The sequence below is a fragment of the Mustela erminea genome, chromosome 17 (genome assembly GCF_009829155.1).
Source record: "Mustela erminea isolate mMusErm1 chromosome 17, mMusErm1.Pri, whole genome shotgun sequence".
NCBI lineage: Eukaryota > Metazoa > Chordata > Mammalia > Carnivora > Mustelidae > Mustela > Mustela erminea.
In genome coordinates, this window is record NC_045630.1 from 47,322,493 (window position 1) to 47,342,774 (window position 20,282).

At 34.0% G+C, this 20,282-nt stretch overlaps 1 protein-coding gene across 3 annotated transcripts in view; it reads left to right on the forward strand.

Moving 5' to 3' along the window:
* Nucleotides 1-20,282, forward strand: part of KCNT2 (potassium sodium-activated channel subfamily T member 2) — a 250,958-nt gene that overhangs the window by 56,340 nt on the left and 174,336 nt on the right. For all 3 annotated transcript variants that reach the window (XM_032318559.1, XM_032318558.1, XM_032318557.1), the window contains exons 8-11: nucleotides 9,064-9,244; nucleotides 10,559-10,723; nucleotides 12,494-12,630; nucleotides 16,583-16,646. In XM_032318559.1, the coding sequence (XP_032174450.1) occupies nucleotides 9,064-9,244; nucleotides 10,559-10,723; nucleotides 12,494-12,630; nucleotides 16,583-16,646 (547 nt within the window). The remainder of the gene's footprint in view (nucleotides 1-9,063; nucleotides 9,245-10,558; nucleotides 10,724-12,493; nucleotides 12,631-16,582; nucleotides 16,647-20,282) is intronic.

Here is a 20,282-nt window from a genome sequence, read left to right on the forward strand (position 1 = left end):
GATTTTTAAAACAGACATCATCACAAGTGGGTATTCATAAAACTAAAATACACTATAAGGGAAAGGTGGCTCTCTGAAATAGTTTTGAAAGTCCAGTTTAAGTGGCCTATTGTGAATGTCATCCATTATTATACAAACACATGCATGGCAAGAATTTTCTGCTTCACAAAATACATAATTTCAAAATAGGTGTATGAGTGTATGTGTAAAATAATAGAAAAAGAATTTTTTTTTTAGTATTCCTCCCCCCCAAAATACTAGTATTTTAACATTTAAATAATGAATATTACCATATGATGATATACTTAGTAGTTATCCAGGTCAGTAAACTATATAAATATATACATATATTACGTACATATATGCACCCTTTTACATAATCAACAAAAAGCAATCTCAGGGCTAAGTAGTCCTTTTTAAAACATGTCACTAACCTGTTACTGACATTTTGGTCTCAAAATAGTAGCTTAATCCTATTTTTTTTGCCTGACTACATTACCAAGAATTAATTGTCAGTTTCCATAAATGGTAATAGTGACCCCTCCAAAGGTCAGCTAATATCAGCATGACAGTGTTCTTTGTACGTAAAGATTATGAGTTTACGTTGCAAATTGCCTAACTTTTCTTTTTGAAGTCCTCCTAATCTGCCCATATTGCCACTTCCAAAGCACTTGAAAGTTGCAAGATTGAGAAAATATTGGACAAGATTATAGCTACTCTCATTAATTCATGGATGATTTTTTGCTGCTAATAACTTTTGTACCAAATCAAAGAGGAACAGACCCACTACTTTGTCATCCTCACCCTCTTTCTCTATAGTCCCTGGATGTATTGTTAATAGTACAGGAATTATTCTGTAAAGTGCAAAACAAAGACTTTATATCTATTTTGTGTAGATAGTTCATTCTTACATTTGACTTATTTTTGTGCTTTTATTTCTTTTATGCTGGGGCTGAAATTTAAATAACAAAATTACTGAATTCATTGAACATCATTATGTGTCAGGCATTTCACTGAGCATTATTAATTCATTTTGTTCTCATAATCACCATATGAAGAAGTTAATATTGCATTTATTTTCCAGTTGAGAAGGATAAAGTTTAAAAAGCTTAAGTAATTTATCTAACTTAGCCTTAGTCAAGTTACAAATTAAATGTTTGATTATTAATTTATGGTATGCCTAGTAGTAGTAGTATAAAGTTCTAGTCAAAATCATTCACTTTAGATTTTAGAAGCTCTTTTATGTAGACTACAGTGTTGTATTCATATCTGCATCTCTGTAATACTGTACAGTGCTTAATGCTAGTAAACCATCAATAAATGTATAGGAATAAACATGACCTACTTTTATGATATTAAGTTACCCATTATACATTATAAAACATTTAAGTTTTATAATACCTATTGGTTTTATATAAATCAGATTTTTCTTATTTACTATTTGTAGGTATTTTTATAATAAGGAAATTATAAGACAATTATATTATTATGCAACTTTGCATTTCTAGTCAACCACTATAAATGAATCTGATTAACTTTTATGCAAATTAACTAAACAAAAATATAAATAGAAATTGATGTGCATATTCCCACCCCCTTCTCCACGTGGAGAAGGGAGTTGGGGGAAATTGGAAGGGGAGGTGAACCATGAGAGACTATGGACTCTGAAAAACAATCTGAGGGTTTTGAAGGGACGGGGGGTGGGAGGTTGGGGTACCAGGTGGTGGGTATTATAGAGGGCACGGATTGCATGGAGCACGGGGTGTGGTGCAAAAATAATGAATACTGTTATGCTGGAAATTTAAAAAAAAATAAAATAAAATTAAAAAAAAAAGAAATTGATGTGATACTGGTTTATTTTTTCTATCTTATATTGGAGTAAATAATTTCAGATATTTAGGCAGGCAATACAGGATAATAAACAAAAGCTTTGTTAAAATTAAGGGTGCCTAAAGGGCTGAGTTGGTTAAGCATCCTATTCTTGGTTTCAGCTCAGATCATGATCGCAGGCTCATGGATCGAGCCCTGTGTCAGGCTCCACACTCAAAATGGAGTCGACTTGTCCCTCTCCCTCTGCTCTTCACCATGCTTGTGCCCCCACCCCCGATAAATAAATAAATAAATAGATAGATAAATTTTGTTGCAATTAATATTTACTAAAATCAAGCATTTTAAGCAAAACTTCCTTCTTTTTAATATTACTGCCCAGTCACAAAACATTAAATTTTATTAACTATAAAATTAAAAGATCAGAGTATTTACTAATATCTACCAGCTATAATTATTAATTTTTAAATACTACTTTATTAAATTTTTCCACTATTTTCAACTCAGGATATAATTTAAGTAGCCTGTGACTGAAAAGATATATCTCTTATGATAAGGCAAAATAGAATATTTTGATTATGAGTGTGGTCTATTTGAGCACATTCTTGGATTAAGTTTATCAGAAAATCTGTACCCATCATTGAAATCACTTCTGGGTATGGACTCAAAATAATAATTAACTGAAATTCATCAATTATGATCAGGGAGAAGAGGCAGTTTTTGTTCAATAATGGCTCCAAAGGCATCTGTGAATGAAATAAGATAATAATCTATATTAAAATGGATTATAATCACTGAACAGTTTCAAATCCTTATACAGCCTGTTGTAGCATTCACAGTTCTATGAAAAATAGCTAACATATAAGTGAATTATTAATGTTTATGCATAATGCAAATCAAGACTATTTCAATGTTAAAACTGTCTAGTCTTAAGAATTATATAATAAAGTAACAATAAGCTGTGCATCTAACCTATCCTGAATTTACATTCTTTTTTAAGATTTTATTTATTCATTTGAGAGAGAGAGTGTGTGCACAAGCTGGAGGGGCGAGGTGCAGAGGGAGAGGGAGAAACAAACTCCCCGCTGAGCAGGGAGCCAATGCGGGGCTCAATCCCAGAACCCTGAGATCATGACCTGAGCCAAAGGCAGACGCTTAACCAACTGAACCACCCAGGCATCCCTGAAGATACACTTTTTTTAACTGAAGTATAGTTGTCACTGAAGAGAATACTTTTCCATTCTTTCATAAAAGAAGCTGAATTGTTTGGAAAGATAGCACATATGAACAATCTAAAATTATACACATTTTTCTATTTTTTTAGCTTCAAAACATTGCTAGATGTGTTGCTATAACCAAAATAGTATGTAATAAGTTGCAGACAACTCCTAACATTCTCTACATGTTGCATGTAGGTACTCCATGACTGGGATGAGGAAATGATGCTATAGCCATATAATATGATCAGAATAGTCCAGTCTCTGCCATTTTACTAAACTTTCTTGCTTTTACAAAATTAACAACACGGAATAAGCAATTTTCAAAATACTTCTTAAATCTAATTTTTATGATTCAATGAGGTTTGAAAACCTTTTTTTTTCTTAAATAGTGTGAATATTCTATCTTTAGAATTTGTTAAGCTAGTGCAAATTTCTGCAAAATTCCCTTCTAAACTATTTCTGCCCTTCAAGTAACATAAGTCTTTACATAAATATAAGAGAGCAAAAGGGAAGTAGTTGCAGAAGTTCATGTGAAAGTGACAATGGAGTCCAGGTTGTAGAGTTATTGTTGGTAGATCTATCTCTAATATTGAGAGTGGTAAGTTTCTTTTATAAAACATAAGCTGGACACTTTCATATTATGACAGTTCTATAACTAACCTGATTGACTGAGTATAGTATTAAAGTCTGTAATATTCACTTACAGTGTCCTGAATGGGATTGAAGATAAAAAGTTTTTGATTAGTAAATAGTTAAATGTAACAAACTTAATTCAATAACTCAGATAATTTTTAAATACATTAGTGACATAGAGAATTTAGAATGTAATGGGACTGAGTAAATACAAGTTTTATATCTGAATATTCAATTTGATTTTATAAAGAGGCAAATTTTTAGTTCACAATATATTTATATATTACACAAGCAGAATGAGTTTCAATAAATTAGTCAATGCATTTCCAATTTCCAAATCGTTCATTTATCATATTATTTAAGTAGTACTAACTGAAATAAATGCTGGAGTTATAAATACTAATTACTAGGGAAAGTAAAACTCAATTTACTTATTTATAGTACTTGAATATTTCAAGAGATATTGATTAAAAGGTGCTTGGATAGCCAATAGCCTTATGGAATATTGTGTCTGCGTTCCTTGACTGTCCCTGCCTCCCATGTCTCCCTAAAGAAGTATTTAATAATGCCACTTACTTATATTAGATTGCACAGTTAAGGCAGTGGTCAGATAAACATTTTGGGTGCTTTTTTAAAATTAATGAATTGTATTTAGTTTATATCTAAACACAGTAAATGGCTTGGTGATTTAAATATGGCAGTAGAGATCTATGAACATTATTCTGTGCTTGGCACTGTTTTAGGTGCTCAGGCAATATGGAGGAAGGAAGCATGTGACTCTCTGTCCTAATAGACCTCCATTCATATAGAGGGTAATAGACAATGGACATGAAACCCAACACATGACTAAAACCTTTTTCTAAATTAATCAGGATAAGGAAGATTAGAAGTATATATGACGGTCAATACAAGAATAAAGACTTGGAAGATGTGAGGAGTTAGTGATGACAAAATCTGGGGCAATAGGGTTCTAGCCAGAGAATGTTCCATGACAAGGAACAAGGCTCTCATGTTGGTCAGAAAGCAAGAATGCCAGTGTAACTGGGGCAGAGTGAACCACAGAGAAGAGTAGAAAATTAGTCTGAAAGGCATAGTAGGGGAGAGTCAGATTGGGTAGTATGCTATTGGCAAGCGAAAGAATGTTAGCTTTTAGTCAAGTGAAAGAGGGAGCCCTCTTAGAGTTTTAAGTAAATAGTAAGTAATAATTAAGGAAATAGTAAGACCCGTCTTAGAGTTTCAAGTAGAGAAATAGTACGACCTGACCTGTGTTTTCATAGGACAACTCTGGCATGAGGGCAGTAGGCTGCTGGAAGAAGGATGGAGTGTTTACTGCAGTTCAGGGCAGAGAACATGATGGCAAGGATCATTGCAGTAGCAGTGCTGAGTAGTGATAGTGAATTCTCGTTATGTTTTGAAGCTACAAACGGTGGAATTTGCTAAGCATTTGCATGTGAGTTGTGAAAGAAAGAGAAGTCAAGGATGACTTTAGGACTGTGACCTGATCAACAAAAAAGCTGTATGTGCCACCGTTTGATTTGAAACATTTAGAGAGGAAGTTTAGGATTCTTTGTGGACATTGGAAATATTAGAGATAAAGACAGAAAGTTGAAAGAAGATTTGAGTGACACTTGGAAGATTTCAGGGATAGCAGTGAGGCTGGTGTAGCTAAAGGGCAGTGAAGGAAGGGATGGTCTTAGAAGATGACATCCAAGAAGCCCCAGGGGCTTTTGGATTTTATTCTGAATATAATAAAAGGACATTTAGAGTTGTGAATACAGAAGAAACAAGAATTGATCTATAACTGAAAAAGATTACTCTTTTCTTGGGGTAGATATTTAAATAGTCTTTGTCCTGTTTTTTCTTGGGAAGAAGGAACTAAGTTCATTTATTTATTACAAAAATATCTATTGCCCTAGAAGATATATTAACATCAGTATTTTTTAAATATAATGACATTATTATCCACAAACATAAGCAGTGGTCATTAAATGAGACCTAAATAAAACTGGCTGACAGCCCTATTCAAAATCAGAGAAAAACTCCAAAAGTAATTCAGTGTATTTACCTTTATCAGTCCTTAAAAATATAAATTTTGTTTGGTATAATAATACCACACGTGTTAACAGCTGGTGTGTCTTCATTTTCATATTGATTTAGTATTAAGTTATATCAAGTCTTGAATCTTAAGTGTGATATTGATAAATATGTGAAAAGTTCACATGACTTTTCTAGGTCAAGTAAAATGACATTTTACATAGAGATTATAAAAAATGATTGCAAGCATGAATTTAACTACAGTTACTTCAAGGCAAGTAAATATCTTGGACTATAACATGATTTATTCAGTAATATTTATTAAGATATATACAGGTTGCAGTAAGTTTTCTCACTTATACAGTTTAGTGGATCGAAAAACATGATCACAAAATTTTGTAGCTCCTCTCATCAGGAGATAGAGTCTATTTCCATAGCCACCCCTCCAAACTGGGCTGATCTAGTGACTTGCTTTGGCAAATAGAATGGGGCAGATAAAGCTTGGTCTGAAGAAGACTTTCAGTTGCTATCAATGACCTGAGACAATAAAGAAGCAGATTGAATCTACTGGAGGATGAGTGGTCACATGGAGTAATAACCAAGCAAGAAACAGAGACAACAATGAAGACTGGTCATTTGGCACCGGGGTTAGGCCATCTTGGACTTTTCATTCTAGCCAGACTTCCAGCTCACTGCAGCCATGTGAGTGAGCCCAAGAAAACCAGAGAAACTTCCCAGCTACCGCACGGAATCATGTCAAATGATAAATTGTTATGGTTTTAAGCCACTGAGTTTTGGGGAGTTTGCTATGCAGTAATAAAAAAACAGGAACACGTGAATGAACTGCTATCTGGAGTTTGTTTGCATACATTATTTGAATATGGTTTAAGCAGGTGTTTTTAAAAATTCTTTTAGCAGTTAGTTAATGAGTGACTACTAAGCACTTTATGCTAATGCTCTAGGAAATAAAAATGTAGGTGTAAATAGTATCAATAGGGTAAGTACATACTAAACTCTAAAAATAGTATCATTATAAAAGTTAACCTATAGGAGACATGAACTCATATGTGCTCTAGGAACTCAGCAGGGAACTTCTAGGAATTCCTTGAACTTGAGATTTGGTAAAGTTTTTATGAGGGAAATCATTTTTGAGCTAGGGTTCAAAAAATTTGAATTACAGTTGGTATTGTGGAGAGAGGACGTCAGTTGTAGGAAATAGATCGGGCAAAAGTTGATATCAAGGGTAAGGAAATATGCTATGATAGGTAAACCATCCAAATAGTAAGTGAAGGGAAGATAAAGGGAGAGCAAAATTTGAGAAAAACCAGAGTAGATCCAGATGCTGGAGTCTAATTAATTCTCTATTTACCACATAGCTATTGCCATATAACAAGTCAACTAAAAGGCAGTGGCTTAAAACAGCACAATTTGTTGCTTCTCACAGATCTGTGGTTGATAACCAGGATAGTTTTTCTGCTGGTCTTATTTGCAGTTATTCTTGGCTTTAGTCATCTGATGGCTGGAATTGGAGTATCCAAGATGGCCGACTCTCATGTCTGGCAGTTCGTGCTGGCTGTCATTTGGGACTTTTTTTTTTTTTTTTCCACAAGCCTCTCCTCTTTCAGTAGATTATATCAGGCTTTTTTACAGCATGGTAATCTCAGACTTCTAAGACAGCAAGAACAAAAACATTAGAGTCTTGTAAGTTCATACTCTGCAATCCACACACCATCATTTCTACAATATTCTGTTGGTCAAAATAAATTATTATGCTGTTCGAATGCAAGGGCATGGAGAACTAGATTTCACTTTTTTTTTTTTAATTTTTTATTTTTTATAAACATATATTTTTATCCCCAGGGGTACAGGTCTGTGAATCACCAGGTTTACACACTTCACAGCACTCACCAAAGCACATACCCTCCCCATATTTTAAAATTTTTAAAAAGATTTTATTTATTTACTTTATTTATTTGTCAGAGAAAGAGAGAGCAGAAGCAGGGAGAGAGGCAGGCAGAGAGAGAAGTGGGCTCCCGCTGAGCAAGGAGCCTGATGGACTCGATCCCAGGACCCCGAGATCATGACCTGAGCCGAAGGCAGAGGACCCCGAGATCATGACCTGAGCCGAAGGCAGAGGCTTAACCCACTGAGCCACCCAGGCATCCTGACAAATAGGAAAACTATCTTAAAAGGATAGCAAAGGAATTTCTCAAATTTAAACATTGAATATTACCTCTTCGTGGTCATCAAAATTGAGCTGTCTGCTTTTTGTGCATAGAGTTGGAATGAGTATCCAGGAGTAAACACTGATATTTTTTTTTGGATAGCTTTGTAGAGGAATAATCTTTATACCATACAGTGCACTCATTTTAAGTGTAAATATCAATCATTTTAAATGCATTTACAGAGTTCTGCAATCATCACCACATTCCGGTTTTAGAACCTTTTTCTATCACCCTAGTCCCACCACCAGCCCCAGGCAGCCACTAGTCTGCTTTCTGTCTTTTTTCTGGACATTCTTTAAAAATAGTATCAGATAGTCTGTAGTTTTCTACATCTGTCTTCTCTCACTCAGCATGTTTTTATGGTTTATTCATATTATAACATGCATCGATACCTGTTTTTTTGTTCTTGCTGAATCGTATGCCGTTATGTACCGATTTATGTACAAATCTCCTATCTCCCTCCGAGTCTCACCTTTCCTTTGTTTTTTTTTTTTCTTTTTTCTTTTTCTTGATTCTTCTTTTTTTCTTTTTTCCTTTGCCAGTAGTAGTGCTATTTTTAGTACTATTTTAACAATTCTACTTTGGGGACATCTTGTAACAATTTCTAGCTCTCTTATTTTTATACCATTTAGTAGCCTTGTACAGGTGGTTGATCTCCGGAAAATGACTTGGCAATTGTTAACTCCTCAAACCTTTCACATATATATAGGAAACACACACACATTATACAATAAGATGGCTTCCTGGGAGGGGGGGAAAAAACAACTATCACTCTTTTGACAGGGAATAAATTTAGCAATTTCTATCTCTATGCTTCCTGGCATGCATTCAAAATGTTTGTGTAAGTCACCCATGAAATTCAGTCTATTCCTTTTACATGCTGATACTCAAGTATACTCTGTGATATTTTGACTAAAATTTTTGGTTATTGATCAAAATAATGCTACATTTGGTTAATGTTGGTTAAAAAAATTTAAAAAATATATTTTCCTGAGGAAAAATATATTTTAAGGTTCCAACTTACTGCATGGCTTTATAAAATGTGCTTTGACTTTCAAAAGAATATTGAGAAATAATGAGTCCAATTTGAAAGTTTTAAATTTAATGCACATTTGTTTCTTTAGCATTTGTGGAATCCAACATCTGGAACGAATAGGAAAGAAGCTGAATCTCTTTGACTCCCTTTACTTCTGCATTGTGACATTTTCTACTGTGGGTTTTGGGGATGTCACCCCTGAAACATGGTCCTCCAAGCTTTTTGTCGTTGCCATGATCTGTGTTGCTCTTGTGGTTCTACCCATACAGGTAAAGAGAGCCAGGGTAACTTATATAGAAATGTGCAAATCTTAATAAAATCAGATCTTCCATGCCTCATAAGAAATGCTGGATGGTTTATTAATGTAATATATTAACACAAGTTATTATTATATCTAGTCAGTGAATTAAAATGGTCTCAGGAAATGCTTTTTAACATTATATTAGAAACTGACTTTCCCCCTCCATTCATAACTGATATTGTTCATTTCAATTCTTGAAGATGTTTATTTGAAATACATGTATAATATATATTTATATATAATATATATATTTCATATGTAATATATTTAACTATATTAATTATAAGATTATAGGTTTTAATTACAGAGTGATAGTTTTAATTACAGAATGATAGGCCAAGGCAATAAAGTTATGAAGGTTTGATTTCTTTTGCTTTTTGAAGCAATATAAAAGCTAAACATTGTAATAAGTAAAAACTGATTACATATATTGGTCAATTGAAACAAAATCCGAGGATGATTTGTAACTATTTTATATATATATAAATATTTTATATATATATATATATATATATATATATATATATATATATATATATAATTCTGGAAGTTGATAAGGTGGTTGCAAAGGAAAAGAGATATAAAAGGAGTCTGAAGATAAGTAGATGCAATCTCCAAGTCTTTCCTACAGTGAGCTCTTGTGTGCCCATAGGTGAGCAGACCAGAAACAGGATATAGGAAACACAAATCAAACTTGTACTTCTGTTTGAAACCTTTGGCCACAGTGTTTGTATGTATGTATGTATGTATGTATGTATGTATTTAGGTATGAAAATGATCAGCCCACCCTTATTCAGTCAGGCATGTGTTCCTTTCTGATCCCTCCTCTAGTCCCTGCACTTCCCTTATATACCAACTACAACTATCCAACTAGAAATGACTTTGTGTGTTGGGTATCTCACATTGCATGACGTGTGCTGAACTTGGTAGAAAAAGGTAGAAGAAATGCCTTGAGATTTTTCTCTTTGACACAGTGCATGACACATCATGGCTGCCTGGTTTCCTGGACATAAATCAGAGGTACAAACTTTTTAGTGCTGTTATGATATAATAGGAAAATCATATTAATATGTTTCTGTAGAGACCTGAAGCCCCTCAGAAGCATTAGCAATCTACACAGCAATCGCATGAAAAGTCTATTATTGAAGGGAATACAGATAGTTTGAATCTCAGTGAGTTCCAGCTAAGAAATTGAGTGTATCTAATAAGTCAAGGAGGTATTATATTGGTTTTTACTTTCATGTCCAGTGTTTTTTGTTCATCTGTGGAAAATGTATTGCAGTTTGAACAGCTGGCCTATTTGTGGATGGAGAGACAAAAGTCAGGTGGAAACTATAGTCGACATCGAGCTCAAACTGAGAAGCATGTTGTTCTGTGTGTCAGTTCACTGAAGATTGATTTACTTATGGACTTTTTAAATGAATTCTATGCTCACCCAAGACTTCAGGTACATAGAAATTATGTTACTCCTTTGACTGGATCATAACTAACTAGCATATTGTCAAAGTCAATTAACTGATGGTGCGGCCTGCGTTCTGGAGGATTTTTATTTATACACTCAAATTTAGAAAGAGTAAATGAAGAACTACAAATATAACCAGGAACATAGAAAAAAATGCTTAAGGAATACACAGTATTTTAAGTTTCCTTCTGTATCTACACTAAAAGACAGATGGAATTATGTTAATGCTACAAAGAAAGGTTTTCTTTGAATTAAAAGGATTTTTTTTTCTCTCTTGGGTAATGCACAAATGACATTTTTACGAAACAGTGGAATTTAACATATCAAACAATGAAAACGTCATTTCACAATATCATCTACTCACTTGAAATTATTGGAAGTTTTATCAAGTGTTGCTGATAGAAATGTGGAAGTCTGAAAGTTCCATTTTTCCTTTTGTTTCCCGGAGTGTACCGAGGTCTTATTTATACTAGCAATGAATAACCCAAAACTGGACAATAACTAGTTGAATTGAGAACAATAATTCAGAAAAAAAAAAATCTCATCTGTCTATGCTGATAAAATCCTCAGATACTTCTACTCCTTGCTGTGTGGTATTGGGCCTGTGTAGATCTAGGTAATATCCTTTTCCTGCTAAATACACTTAGTTCAGTCCAAATAGTAAAGAGCTACTTGAATGTCTAATTCCTTAATAAATTTGTGTCAAGAGGTTGGACAACCCCAAGATCAAAACAGTACTGATTATATCTAATTAGATCTCCCTTAAATAGATTTGTGTTTTCATGACTATATTGGACATCTTTTAAAATACTCTTTAAAAAACATTTTTTTAAAAATATAGTTTATAAATAAGCAATGCTTAAATTACATCATACATTCTTTTTCTTCCATATAAATTAATTTGCATTTTTGAAGAAACAGCATGTTTGTTGTTTTTATTATTATTCATATTAAACAATTGCAGTTTTGCTTTTTATATTCCAACAAGAAAACCTATTTTTGGAAAATATGGTACCCCAAATTATGACACCTATTAATTTATTTTGACTGGTATCAATGTGGAGAATTCTTAAAATTCTCCAAATTTCCACTAGATACATTTTAGATGATAAAATGGTGACTGTTTCTCAGAGAATTACAATTCCTATTATCAGTGTATTAAACTATTTTATCACTCATAATGCTCTTGTATTTTCTCCAAAGGACCATTATATTGAAATATGTGATATCAAAGTTTTAAATTTACTTTGTATTATCAATATTTTTATGAATCTCTTTCCTTTCAGATAGTCATCAGAGATTTTTGAGTATTATCAGTTCATAATATTTCCAAATGATATAAATCACCATCAGAGTTTCTATTCCAAAACTAAAAATTTGAAGTATGAATTGATTTTTAAGTACTTCTGCTCTGTATGTATTATATATTTTAGAATAAGCCTGAAGTTATAATATAACTGAAAACTTCATAAGTTGGAAATGTCTACTGAGTAAACACTGATTACCTTCTCTTCATAGTACTAATAAGATTGAAAAACCTTATGTTGGTTTATGAGGTTTTTATATGTCTCAGTTATGTTTATTATAGGATCATGTTAATTAATGTAGGTCCAGGTTTTAAATGCAAATTTTTACTTGTTAGCAGGAGTTTATTTCTATATCATCATATTTCTAAATGTCCTTAGACATTCTGTTTACTTATGTAATATAAAGCATACCATGATTTTGCCCCTTTGCTCACTTTGTTTTGAATAGGATTATTATGTGGTGATTTTGTGTCCTACTGAAATGGATGTGCAAGTTCGAAGGGTACTGCAGATTCCAATGTGGTCACAAAGAGTTATCTACCTTCAAGGCTCAGCCCTTAAAGATCAGGATCTGTTGAGAGCAAAGTAGGTATCCCTATCTATTTTCCATCTTGCAATACTTTAATATCTTTTCTCTCCTCTGAATTTTAGCAATTTTCAGTCTTGCAAGATGTGTTTAAGTATTTTTGTATACAGAGTCTTGCCATAGTTCCACTGCTGCTCAAACTGAAAGGTTAAAAATAAAAAATCAGTGTATTTGCTCCTTTTCTCAATGCTAGGAGGTTCAGTGGACCATGTCCATACAACACAGTGAAGAGTGTGGCATGGTGTAATTATCTCAAGCTGTCAGAGAGGAGCAGAGTTATCCAGACTCACGGTTAGAGTGGTCTCCAAATGACTACAGTTTTTATTCCACAAATACAGTTTTTATTCCACAAATAAAAGTGTTGGGCTAACCATTGGGAAATGCCAAAGCAGTTGAGTCAAGGTTTAAGTTCCAGAGTTTGTACTATGTACAGGCAGGTGACACTTGTGTTGCCTGGTGTCAGAGGTGTCCCTGGGGGCTGGAGGAATCAGAAAAGTAACTGGGTCTTACCTGCTCTTTTCCTGTTGCACGTGTGCTAGCCAACCTGGCTTAAAGTTGACATAGGAATATACCTTTGTCAAAGGTCATGGAATTGTTCCATATGAACAGAGTGAAAACATAGTTGGGCAGAAGACCATGGACACCAGGGAGTCAGGGCCTCTTCAAACAACACCCATAGTTTCAGAAGTCAGAGGAAATCTTCAGCGGAGGTGGTTTTGCTTCTGTTGCTTTTAAAGTTTTAAACATGTCTTTATTGGTGAGGAAGAATGTCCTGTCCCCTTCTAGGTCCTTCCAGCTGGACTAAGAATCAAATAGACATGAGACAGATTAACAGGAGAAAATCAAATTTAATAGTGTATGTGCAGGGAATCCATACTGATACGGAACTTCCAGAGACAAGTCAGGCAAAATATGTCACTGTGCACTAAGGAGAAGAGATAGAGGTCTGGGACTACCAAGGGAAGGAGAGCAGGTTATAGAGAGATGAACAAGGGTGCTTAGTATTGTCTGAGATGGATGAATCACAGACCCGTACCCCTGAAACAAGTAATAGATTGTATGTTAATAATAATTTTAAAAAGGAGTAAATGTTTGGTGAACAAACATTTGCTGGGCCCCTCAGAAACAATGGGACATGGAGAACTTCGATCAAACAGGTCTTGCTAGTTTCCTCCCTGCCTGCCTTCCCAGGTTTGTATCATACTGCAGTTATCTATGTTGATGACTTCCTACCTGGGGTAGATTTTCTGTCTAAATTCTTTTCAGTTGGTTGAGGAGGGAGATGAGGAGCTTTCCCGAATCTGCTGGTGTTTGTTTGTTTGTTTGTTTTTAATCTGCTGGGTTTTGATTGCTTTTTAGCTCAAAGTAATCTTCAGGCCAATGTGGCCCATCTTGGAGTCACCTTGGATCCTACCTCTCCATTTGTCCCTGAGTTGTCTTTTGTGCTCCTTTCATATAAATCTGCTTGTTGAATTTGAGAGCATAAGTATATTTTATTTTGCTGTTTTGTTTTTTCTGGATAGCTTGAGTATGTGTGTTGGTGGGGGTGGGTGTGTTTATGCATGGTGTATGTGTGGTGGGGATGGGGTCGGGGGTGGGGGGACAGTGGAAAAGAACAGGAGAAAACTCCCAAACTCCTTTTTGGGGCTTAATTCTGCAAAGTGATGACTATGTATTTTGTAACTTGAACTTTGACATTACCAGACTTTTTCAATGATTTAATGACTTCTGAAACAAAAAGAAGTTAGTAGAAACCATTATAATATAGTGAATGGATGTAATTAGGAAATTTAGCTTCTTTGAGAATATATTAGTATTTCTAATGGATTAAATACTTCATAGATGTTGTCCGTGTACACACAAGAGTTAAGTCAGATTCTCCCAGCACCTCAAGCAATAGATGGCTTTAGGTGTTTGCTATTTGCTATCTATACACATTATTTGGGAGCTCTAAAGAAATAGCTGCTTAGACACTAACATAATTTGGATCTTTACTTTCATCTGCACAGATAATCAGTATGCTTAATTTACCATATGCATTAAGTTCTTCACATAAGAATAATTCCTATATTACGTTCACTATGAATTTATGTGATAATTGAAGGCTTTTTATTACCTAATAAATTAATCTAAGCTATTAGTTTTAGCTGTTAGTATTTTAGCTTGATACTATAGAAGAGAGCAGAATTTGCTACCACAAAATATGCCTCAATGGGATAAAGATTATTGTAAGCTGATTATTTTTAAGAAGCAGTAAACACAGGAAAAACTGAAAACCTAGTAGAAATTAACCCTTATGTAAGGGACATTCACGTTTATAAGGGAAATCTCCATCCATAAGTCTCTCTCTCTGTCTCTCTCTCTATCTCTGTCTCTACCTGAAAGAGGATGACTCAATCTCTGGAAACTCTTGTGAATGGAGAAGTCAAGGACCTAGATCTGTATAACAACCTTACCTAGATTTACTGTGCTTTTCTTGATAGGTTCCCATAGCTGGCTCTACCATTAGCCAAACATCTTTTGTCTTTAGCTGAAGATGGTGTTTAAGGTGGTGGCTTCATGGGATAGGAGTTAATCAGTTTTCCTGGGTGTCTCCCACGTATACAGGAGGTATACGTGTTGCTAAACATCTGTTTGTTTCTCTTCTGTTAATCTGTCTTTTTATCACAAAGGGGTCTCAGCCAAGAACTTAGAAGGGTAGAGGGAAAATGATTTATCTTTTTATTAATTACATGATTTGTTTAGGATTAGAAATTCATTTATTATTAATATTATTAAATGATTTCTCAGCGAAATCAATCACATTTACAAAAAGCATCCATTCATTGGAATATACAAAGGATGAGAATGAGGATGAGAGAGGTAGCAGGCTGGTAATACTAAAAAATCTGGGTTAAGAAAGAAGTATTCATTTTATGTTCATTTCTTATCCTAATGTCATATAAAGATTTGGGATTTAATGTTAACTAATACATTCTTCAACACAATTTCCCATGCAAGAAACAAGGAGTAGGATTCTCCAAACCAGTTCCAAAGGTCAGTTGCATGAATTTTGAATTGCTTTGTTGGAGATGATGTTTAGAAAATGTTGTGTGATACTCATTATCTTGTAACCATGCCTCAATATTTTTCCAAAACTGTTTGGTTTGATCTAATTTCATGGACTTTTATCTTTCCCCTGCATAGAAAAAAAAGTTTGGGGGGGGAGGGAAGGTTTATTTTATCATAATGAAGCAGAAAGATAAAACATTCCTTATTTTGAAATTAACATTTTTTTGTTTTTATTTTTTAAAGATATTTTAATTTTTAAATAATTTCTACACCCAAAGGGGATGTTGAATTTATAACCTGAGATCAAGAGTCGCATGTTCTACCGACTGAGCCAGCCAGGAACCCAATATTTTTGATTTTAGAACATTATTAATCAAGCACTGAAACCTACTGTTGATCACCAACTTTAAGAAATGTAGAGCTTTAGTATAAGGGACAGGGATTTGGAACAAGATGATGAATCATCTCCAAGAAATGTAAATGTACAGTAGAGTTTGATATAAGAATACTAAGTAACTCTGTTCCTTCTCTCTTAGTTAGTTGAGTAACTTTGCAGCTAAAATGTAACTAATCATAAAATGAAGGCCAATACAACTCCCTTAAACAAAGCATATATATGAGAAAATATATAAACATCAAAGAAAATAACATTTGAGGGTTTTTTAAAATTTTTCTCATTATGAACTATTGAGTGATATAGCCAATTCAACAACAATTTTTTTTTGTTTCCAGTCAAGTACAGTCATGGTCTGCTAGAAATCTAACTATCGTTTAAGCCTACGGATACTCATAGTTTATTTGCACTTTGTGTACATTGGACTAAGCATTGGAATTCTATTTTTCAGACACTATGAAGACATTTCAATATCTGATTATTTATTTTTTTTTGTCTGTATTTAGGATGGATGATGCTGAGGCCTGTTTTATTCTGAGCAGCCGTTGTGAAGTGGATAGGACATCATCTGTAAGTTTCTAAAATCTCTTTCATAATTGTTCTTCTCACCTGAGATGATTTTTAATTTTTTTTTTAAATCTGTCTATGTTAAATATAGGTAACTTTAAAATATTACTGAAGGGAAGCAAATATCTCTAAACTGTTTTTGCCATCGTATAAGAATAGCTGATTTATAGACTGTGTCAAAAAAGCTGTTTTTGAAGTAGTATCTACTAGTCCTTGGGTTTTCTGTTGATCAAAATGAAATGTCATACATTTTTATTAAATATGTCCTTTGCTATGTAATGTTGTTAAAATGTTCTCAATTTCCTCAACTCAAAACAAAGCAGATGGATCAGGCAGTCTGCATTAGAATCAGTTGGGGAGCTTCTAAAAAAGTATGCATTCATGAAAATTCTATTCAGGGTATATAAAGTAGGGATCTGGAATCTGTGTATTTTTAAAAGATCCCCAGGTGATAGGGAAGTACATCTCAACTTGATATTCTTTAACTTATATGATCTCTGTGATTCATTTTTTTGACCTTAAGTTATATAAACTCATAATTACATTAAATGGTATGATTTACCAAATTATAACTTGTATTTTTAAACATGCATTCTGATCTTATTGTTTTTAAAAAGTGCTTTATTATTTTATATTGAGCAGGTACTGTTAACTCCTGTGTTTTTAAGCCAATGAGTTTTTCTCTAGCCATATCTGTGATGCAGAGACAAAGCCCTGGTGGCTTCTATAGTGACTGGGAAAAAGGCAATCTATGCATGGGATCTTTCAGGGACATGATTAGTTTTTTTTTTTTTTTTTCTGGAGCATTTAATAGTAAAGTGTGTTATATTAATTTAGACTATGAGTCCTGAATGTGACAGGCTCTGTGTTCTCCTGTGACCTCATTCTAATTTACCTAAAGTTCTTAATCCCTTTTAATTTAATTTTCTCATCCTTTATATGAAGAGAGTTATTAAGGCTTGTATTGTGTCCCCCAAAATTCATATATTGAAGTCCAACCCCCCTAGTACCTCATAATGTGAACTTATTTGGAGATAAAGTCTTAATAGAGATAATCAAGTTCTAATGAGCTTATTAGGATGGACCTTAATCCAGTATGACTGGTGTCCTTGTAAAAAGAGGAAGTTTGGAGACAGTCAGTTATCAGGGAGAATATCATGTGAACATGAAGACAGCTATCAATAAGCCAACAAGAGTGGCTTGAAACATATCATTTCCTCCTTATCTTCAGAAGGAATCAACCCTGCCAACACTTTGATTTTGGATTTCTGGCTTCCAGGACTGGGAAATAATAAATTTCAGTTATTTAAGCCACTCTGTTTATTCTACTCTATTACTGTAGCCTACCAAACTAATGCAAGAGCATAGAGCAAACACAGTTTGGAAAAATTTATAAAATATTTCTCTTTGCAGTATGTATTTCTAAAAATTCATCTGCTCTCCTTCTCCATGGTTGCTATCTTAATTCAGACCACACCCTTCTCAGTTCACTTAAGTACTGAAATAGTACTTAACTATAACTATTTCAGGAGTTTCTTAATTGGTTTGGCACAGTAGGTGCTCCAAATGTATTTACGGAATAAATGAATTTGAACTGGTCATAATCTACCATATGTTTCCGTAATTAATTTAACTTACATAATTGTGAATCTTGTGCCTCTTAAGTGGTAACTTTGTTTTAAAGTACTCATAGTATTCCAGTATCAATGACGTTTTGAGTAACAAGAAGCAGAAGCATTAATAAATAAAAATATAATATCTTTTAGAGTACCCTTTAAATTGTGAATTTGAGCTCATTCAGTTAAACAAATGTGTTTCATTTCTTCCTGACACTCTGCTAAACTGACAGGAAATGAATTAAAAATTTTACTCATTAGGACAAAGAAGATGGAAGATGAGACAGCACTAACACAAGTTCGGAAGCTAGAAAGCAGATGGATGAGTGGTAACCGACTTAGACAGAAGGAAGTTAAAATTTAAGTTGAGAGAGGAAACAAGTCAGAAGCAGGCTGCTTTTTGCAATGGAACCTCAAAAGTCTCAAGATATAGAGACACCAGATGCTTCTGTAAGTAGGGTTATATGCGGGACTAAACATATGAATAGTATTAAAAGTTTGTAAAAGAAGCAATTAGATTCCCTGAATCCCTCCAGAAATCCATTGCTGATCCCTTTCCCCATCCTGGGAATAGGTTTACTGTTGGCAGAATTTGATCCAGGGATACCTTTTACTCAGAATCAGTAGGTGCAACTGAGCCAAAGATTAGAATAAATTGCTCCACTGAAAGTGAGGTGATTGTCTCAAATGACTCAGAAACCTAATAACAAGGTCCATACCTCCACTGGCACAAGATTAGAGGAATTTTCTCTGGGGAAATGGTCCATCACAAGAAAGAATGCTCTGTGTGTGTGTGCGTGTGTGTGTGTATAATATATATATATAATATATACATATATTGTGTGTGCATAAATAGATAAAGTCTGGAGTTCCCTAGTGCAGTATCACAGATTGATCACCCTACAGTAAGGTCTATGTGAAAATAAGATTCCCACATTCAGTGAAGTCCCAAATAGCTTTTGAGTGTTTAATTTCTACATATGTTCATTTAACAGAGATCACTGAACATATAAAGAAATTCCTGACAAAGAAAAGAAAGAATGGGTGAACAAACATAAGAAGTATAGAGAAAAGGGGGAACTCAGAGGAGGAAACAAACAAAACTGTACAATTTTGGGAGAAGAAATAGATGTTAAAATATATAACAAACTTCCTCAGGATAATATGAATTGAGGAGAGTGTACATATATAAAACAAGAACAGTAAGAACAAGATAATTGAAGACAAAACAATAAACATTTAATGAACCAAAAAGAGCTCCTAAAATTAAAAGTAGGGTAACACATGAAAAATTGTATAAAGGGTTTAGAAGAAAAGCAAGAGAGGTGAGGAAACAAGGCAAAGTACTATCCCCAAGATTGGAGAGACTGACATACAAATATGGAGAATAATAATTTACCTCAGCAAATACTCATGAGTGAAAATCATCCTGGGAATCAGTATAGGGGCAGGAAAATCTGAACTGTAATTGATGAATTACTGGAGGTTCACTGCAGACAACTTTGAGAAATGTAGGGAAATGTAGTCGTGGGGAAGGGATAACATAATTTTGTGAGATTTACTTTTGGGACTTTTACCCAGTTCTCACAGTAAATATGAGAGAAAAATCCCTTTGGGATTTCAGCAAGGGGAAAGGAAAAGGAATCATTTTGAAATACACCAGAGCATTCTGTTCCTCTTAACAGGCCTTACCCTCAGGAAAACTAACCAGTTTAACCGCTGGAAACCTAATTATCAGAGCCTACCCAATTTGGGCAAGGGAACCCAATTCCAGACCACTCTGGCCATTCTTTTTTAATTAAGGGGGCTGGGGATCCTGAAAAAACATTTGTGAAGGTCACAGTCTTGAGGTATTTGTTCACTAAAAGACTGACACCAAATCATGGACTATAGAAAAATTTCCTTTATCCTATGGCTCACTCAAATGTGTCTAAAGATCTACTTATTGCAGTTCCTTTAGCTTTGTATATTATGACTGGCTATCAGGAAAAAATTACAAGGTATACCAAAAAGGGGAAAAAAA